At 42.7% G+C, this 7,303-nt stretch overlaps 1 protein-coding gene across 1 annotated transcript in view; it reads left to right on the top strand.

Annotated features, from left to right (window-relative positions):
* Window positions 1-7,303, top strand: part of ZC3HAV1 (zinc finger CCCH-type containing, antiviral 1) — a 61,337-nt gene that overhangs the window by 26,007 nt on the left and 28,027 nt on the right. Inside the window, exons 3-4 of the mRNA XM_019653290.1 lie at window positions 2,016-2,268; window positions 5,872-6,951. Coding sequence (XP_019508835.1) covers window positions 2,016-2,268; window positions 5,872-6,951 — 1,333 coding nt within the window. The remainder of the gene's footprint in view (window positions 1-2,015; window positions 2,269-5,871; window positions 6,952-7,303) is intronic.

Here is a 7,303-nt window from a genome sequence, read left to right as displayed (position 1 = left end):
GTTCTGGCCCGAGCTGAACAGCCACTGAGCTGCCAACAGGTGGCAGGATGGTTCAGCTAAAAACAAACCAAAAAAAAAAAAAAAAGATGCCACCTGGACATTTTAGTCAGTGCCTCTGCTCCCATCTCATTGGCTAGAGCTTATCACATGGTCACACTTAGCTGGCAGGGAGGCTGGGAAATGTAGTTGCTGGCTGGAAACTATGTGTCCAGCTAAAACTCGGGAGCTTCTATTACTAGAAGAAAGATAGGGACAATGGCTGATAATTAACATTCTATCCGTACAGGAATATTGACTTGAACATTAGAGGATGCTGTTTAAAGAATGGTATCAGACCCGAGGAAAATGTTTGAATAGAGAAGTTAGCCTCCCACTGATAGGAACAGAAACATAATGGAAGACCCAAGAGGGGTCAGTGGAAGGGATGGAGAAAAGATAAGTAAGGTTGAAATCCAGATGAGCTTTTATATATGACAAGGTAGCGATTAGGGACCTCTGGAGGGTTAAACACTTTTCAACTCTAAGCTCAGTATATTTCCCTGAGGAATTAAAAATCTTATGACACGAGGGGTAATTTGGGGCTGATCGCTGACCTCAAGGGAGATATAAATGCAGGGCACTCCAGACACATTCGTTCAGGGAGGGGGAGGAGGGGAAGAAAATACATCTCATTTCCTTCCCCACCCCATGTATTTTCTCATCTAGGTACTTGGAATTTGTCTCTTTCTGTTTCCAGGAGCCCAAGGTTTAGAGATCTTGACTTGGGATATCTATGGCCCTTGGCCTATGTGCCAGCCCAGTCCCCCATGGTTTCCAGTCTGGGGAAAATGCCTTACACACCAACCTTGAAAAAGGTCCTGTTGACAAACAGAGACATCTCTCCTTTCCCTTTTATGTGAAGGAATGACGGTATGAAGATTTATGATACTTGAGACGAGTGTTGACCCGTAGCCCACCTTTAATCTAGTTTTAAACTTGGAGGCTTAGAAAGGTCACTCATCAGGTCTGATCTCGGCTTCAGTTCTCTAAAATCACCAAGGACTTTTTATATCAAGTCCCTGGAGAATAAAAGGAGTGGCCACTCTTCCTTTTAGAAGCTGTTGAGGTGGCTAAAATCGTTGTGGCTAGTGTCTGAATCCGTGCTCTTGCCATCTAGATAAATCCCAGTGAGCCATGTTGAGTGGGTTTGCTCAGCTTACTGAAACAACTTACACATGTTTTGATCTTTAAGTTTCTTCAGGTAATGCTTCAGGCATTTGTATCACATTTTAGATTTTATACAACACACTGACATGTTTTATTATTTAACCTGCTCAGCAGTGTGGCTTAGGTAGGCAGAGCAAATATTTCCTTCCTTGACAGCACAGGAAACAGAGGCTGGGAGTAAGTCAGTAGTTCAGGTGAGGTGGTTGTAGGGGTGTAGACTTAAATTAGCATCTTCCAGCCTTGAATCATGTGGTCCGGCCTCAGGGATACTATTTCTTCTGCCCTCCTTCCAGTAAGAACTACGTCTCTGTAGAGCTAGATAGGTAGATATATATATTTACATACACATAAAAAAGTTATCTTCTTTGGTTGGTCTTTTGAGAAACTTGACCATGTTCTGCCTTGCATAGACTACATTCTAGATTTTCAACCGTTGCTCATAAGATCCTGTCCTTCTAATAGCAGACTGAGTTGATGTCCAAAAGTAGGCCTTCCTCTTTGCGGTGCCATTATAATGTAGGGCTCACTTTGGGTCCTGTTTGGGCCTATCTGTAGCTGGCCATCTTATTTTGATTTTTCCAAAGAGTTATCAAATTTATGTTTCTTTTAGTCCACAGGCATCTTTTGCCCCGAACACACAATCGATTGAATACAATTCATCAAAGCCTGTGGCATACACATGGCATTGTTTTTCTTTGGTGTATCTGTGCTTGCTCCTGAAATTTTGGGAACCTGAAACATTCCTTAATGAATGTGTGGCAGATACCCAGGGGTATTTTGTCCCTAGCTATTGTTTCCCTCTTCTGTAGATCTGCAAAAGTTACAAGGGGGAAGGTCGAAGACAGATCTGCAGCCAGCAGCCTCCATGTGAAAGGCTCCACATATGTGAACACTTCACCCGAGGGAACTGTGGTTACGCCAACTGCCTCAGGTCTCATAATCTGATGGACAGGAAGGTGCTGGCGATCATGCGGGAGCATGGGCTAAGCCCAGAAGTGGTCCAAAACATCCAGGACATCTGCAACAGCAAGCACAACCGAAAGAAACCCTCTGCATTCCGAGGTAAATGCATTCCTTTTTTTTTTTTAATTGGGGAACAGTGTGTTTTTCCAGGACCCATCAGTTGTTTCAATCTTTTGGGTTGTTGGAAAAGTCATGATGCATTTTTGCAACGAAAAACAGAAAAAATACATCATGACTTTTCCGACAACCCAATAGTTGTGGAGGGTGCAGCTCAGTGGGCCCATGCCAGGATCGAACCGGCAACCTTGGTGTTATGAGCACTACATTCTAACCAACTGAGCTAACTGGCCATCCCCTCTCCTTTTTAATTGTAACAGAAATCACAAGAAAAGAAAAATGTGACCAAGAATCACTCTCCCCCCCACCACATAAAACTTCATTTTCTTTCTCAGACCTTGTCCACATTCATACATACATTTTATGTAATTATAATCACAGTATATGTGTGATTATGCAATTTGATTTTCATGCTAAGCCCTATTCCCCCCAACCCACCACCAGGTTTTTAAAATGTTTATCATTTCTCTAAAAGCTAGTAGATAGAGCTTTTTTTTTTAATGGAAAAAAACCCCCAGAACACCTATAAAATGTTTTTAGATTCACCAGTTGTTAACATTTTGTCACAATTATTTTATCGCTTTTTCTGTGTGTCCATGTAGATACTCACACACACATTTAACATTTTAATGGTTAAAGCATTTGACGTATGCAGTCATCAGGACACTCCACGCCTAAATAAATCAGCATGTACTCCCTCAAAACAAGGCCATTCTCCTACATAACCACAATGCAATTAATACAGGAAATCTAGCTTTTATATAAAACTATATACAATTTAATGTATTGTCCTCAGTATTGCTTTTTTAAAAATTTGTATACTTTGACTGTTTAAACTGTGGTGACATATTACATAAAATTAACTACTTTAACTATTTTTAAGACAGGTCAGTGGCATTAAGTACATTTCATGTACCCATCACCACCATCCATCTCAAGAACTTTTTAGTCTACCCAAAATGAAATTCTGTCCCCATTAAACAATAACCCACTCCCTCGTCCCCCCGCCCCTGGCAACCACCACTTCACTTTCTGTCTCTATGAATTTGACAGTTTTAGGAACTTCATAGAAGTGGAATTCTACAGAATTTGTCTTTGTTTGACTGGCTTTTCCCACTTAACATACTGTCTTCAAGGTTCATATAATCCATGTTATAGCATGTCAGAATTTCCTTTCTTAAATAAAAAAAATATATGGAATTTACAAAAAATTGTAAAAATACACAACATCAAATTTACCATCTTAACAATTTTTAAGTGTTCAGTGGCATTAAGTACATTCACACCATTGTGCACCGTCTCCAGGACTCTCTTCATTTTGCAAAACTGAAACTCTACCTATGAAGCAATACTTCCCCATTTTCTCCTCCTGCTAGCTCCGGTTAACCACCATTTTAGTTTCTGTTTCTTTGAATTTGGCTGCCCTTGGTAACTCATCTAAGTGGAATGAATCATACAGTATTTGTCTTTTTGTGACTGGCTCATTTCACTTTGTATAATGTCCCCAGAGATCATTTATGTTGTAGCCTATGTGAGAATTTCCTTCCTTCTGAAGGCTGAATAATATTCACGTTTTGTTTGTCCATTGATCTGTCTGCGGGCACTGGATTGCTCCCACCTTTTGACTATTGTGATTAATGCTGTTAGGAACTATGGGTGTACAAATATCTCGGAGTCCTCACTTTCAATTCTTTTGTGTATACACCCAGAATAGTGAAATTGCTGGATCACGTGGTAATTGTATGTTTAATTTTTTTAGGAACTTTTGTACCATTTTCCGCAGTGGCTGCACCATTTTACGTTCCCACCATTCTAATATCTCCACCTCCTTGCCACCACTTGTAATTTTCTGCTTTTTGGGGTACCAGCCATCCTAATGGGTGTGAAATGCACAGTATTGTTTCTTAAGCATTTTTATATTGTTTAATAGTATGAACACCTACAATTTTTAATGTTTTTATGAGGTCAGTATAGAAGAGATGCATTTTAGGAAGTAAATAGAATACATAATTCTGAGATTCTATAAGAGGTAATAAACACGCACACCTCCTTATATTTGAGAAATGCTTTATAGTTTACAAGGGACTTTCGCCTGAAATATCTCATTGTTGTTCCTTGCATCAAAACCATAAAGAAAGAAAGGCAGGTGTATTATCAGCCTCATTTAATGGATGAGGAAAACCAGTCTTGGAAATTTTAGGTGACTTTTATTGCAAGCAGCCTTGAATCTTTTGAGAAGAAGGGTAGTACTATGAATAAATAAGGCCGGCCGAGTGGCTCAGTTGGTTAAGAGCTTGCTCAAGAGTGCGAGCTCTGAGAATAGGGTCGCTGGTTCAATTCCAACATGGGCCTGAGCTGAGCTGCCGCTGAGCTGCCAACAGGTGGCAGGATGGCTCAGCTGAAAAGAAAAATCTGCAATATGAATAAATAAAAGTCATGTTTCCAGGCCTCTCATCACTAGACAATGGCAGAACTCCTGGGTTCTGATTCCACATCTAATGTTTTCTTTCCCACACCACAGTGCTCTCAACAGGGGGACATCTGGAGGCATGGTTTTTGGTGTCGTTTCTTAATATGAATTTATTCTATGTGAGAGAGATCTTTATTTATTATCACTTCTAGTTAATCTACTTAATAAGTATTTTGCTGACAGGAGGGGGATGTCTGCTTTTATTATCTTCTTGCCATCCCCTGGATTTGGAAGAAAAAAGACCCCTCTTCCTCCCTTTCCCCACACACGATAGCACGTCTCACACATGCACACTCACGCACACTGTATACACCACACATGCACATCTTACCTATGGACATGTCTCATACCAACTGTATGTCACACATGCATGCACCCCTCACCCATGAACTGTACACATGTACACCTTACCCACCCATGCACCCCTCATGCACACGCACACACCACACACAAACATCACACACATGCATGCCACATACGCACACTTCACACACATGCTCACTCACTGCTCCCTGGGCAGTGGGGTACATCAAGCTTCTAAAGAGAGGCCACGTCTTTTTGACATTACTCACTTAAGTGTGGGCATTTGGAGGGGCCAGAAGAACTTTAGAAAACTTTCGAGTTAAAGTGAAATTAGCCCTTTAGACTGTAGTTTCATCGGTTTGTGTTTTTGTGTGAATCCTTCACTTGTTAGGGTTGACACCTACATCGCAGTACGGGCAAAATCGCAATGATTTTTGGAAAATTCTCCCTGATTTACCCTAGTCTGTCTCTCCATTCACCATGGCAGTGAATGTGGACTTGAACTAGGGAGTAATGGACAGCCCCCCTTAAGAGTCTGAAGGCCTTGGGGCTACAGCTGAGGCCCAGGAGAGAAGCTGAGAAGAGCCAAGGTCAGTCCAGCTCTTCTCCTAGTTGTTGGGGTGGTGTTTTCTGCTGTGCTAGCAGAATGGCAGGATCTCTTCATTACCCTGACCGCCCTTCTCAGGATGTTTGCACACCATATTCGGACAAGTAATTTAATAGAACATGGACAGCAAACCTGGAAAAGCTGTGGTAAGAACGCGATCACGTTAACTCTAATTTTCATTGTTTTTTATATTTTCTTCTTCTAGCTCCCCCACACCAAAGAGACACGGGGTACAGAGGTAGAAGCAGGAGTAGAGATCGATTCTTCCAGGACGGTCTCGAATTTCTCTCATCTGCTCCCGTGTCTACTGCGAGGTCTGGCACGTCCAGTCCAGATCACATCGGCCGTAGGTCTCCTCTGGACGATGCGCTTCTAGAGGGTCTCGCCCACAAGTTCATGCATTTGGGAAGTCGGGATGGCTCTCCGCCTTCCTCAGTCTCATCTAAGGCTGTCAATCTTGGAGGAACAAATCAAGTGGGAGGAAGCCAGCAGTTTTCAGAGAATGGCAGCTCAGAGGGCTTCCTTTATGGGAATCAAGGCAGCACTCCCCTCATTTCTGATTTAACATCGGCTTCCAACTGGAAGGGCCCCATACCCTGGCCGATTGACCAAGGCGCCAGTAGAGAGAATTTGTATTCTTCGAGTCAAGCTGCCTCATACTCTCCTCATGGTTCTCCACAAAAGCCTGAAACTGGAACCACCGGAAAGAGAGCAGGTCCGCTCTCCTCGGCCTACACGACTGTCGAGGGCAACAGTGGAACTCAAGATGGCCAGCATTTCCCGTTTTTTAATAATCATTTTGACGGACTGGCCACAGATACAACTTCCACGAGACCTTTAAATTACCAAATCGCAACCAGTCGACAGAGGGAAAAATCGTTATCGAGGAATCCGGAAACTGGAACTACTCACGCTACTCTTCAGACCATCAGCAAAATGACAGATGATGCTGAACCAGGAGTGGCCTACGTTAACATTAAAGACAGAGAGAAGATATGGATTAGTACACCGGTCCACAGCACATCAAATAGCTCTAGTAAAGTTACGTACGCAACTACCGATGTAGACGACATTGGCTTACCATCAGCAAGTCAGAGTGTGAGAACCCAGGTCCTGCCCACGCCTGGGGAGACCACTGCCCCCAAACAAGTCACCGCTCTGCCCAAGGCACCACTTTCTACACCTTCCTCAAGCAGTAGAGCTACAGCCTGTAATGCCCGAGGTCAGAACTCTGCTCAAATCTCTGCAAGTGAGATTACAAGAAGGACCCTAGGCTGTGCTCTGAGTAAGTCACTCAAGGACAAAAGGGGGCCCCATGTCTTGTGTTTGCAGCAGAGTAGTTATGGCTGGTGGTTTCTCTTTAGATGTTCCCCAGCAGTGATTAAAGGGCATAGAGTTAGAGGGTTTTCGTTAAGGGGTGGTACTGGTGAGGGGACTGACATAGAAGATGGAAGGACCAGCCAGTAGAACAATATGGATTAAACGGCTACATTTATTAAGAACAGGAAGAGTTTGAACATAGTTTAAGAAATAAACATAACTCGCACATGACCTTAATGTTCACATTTGCTTTAATGGAGGGCTGTCTACGTTCCCATAAGCAACACATGAATCATAGGAATTTTCTTGAACACGGC

Source organism: Hipposideros armiger, unplaced genomic scaffold (genome assembly GCF_001890085.2).
Source record: "Hipposideros armiger isolate ML-2016 unplaced genomic scaffold, ASM189008v1 scaffold_201, whole genome shotgun sequence".
Classification (NCBI taxonomy): Eukaryota; Metazoa; Chordata; class Mammalia; order Chiroptera; family Hipposideridae; genus Hipposideros; species Hipposideros armiger.
This window is presented reverse-complemented; position numbering and strand designations above follow the sequence as displayed.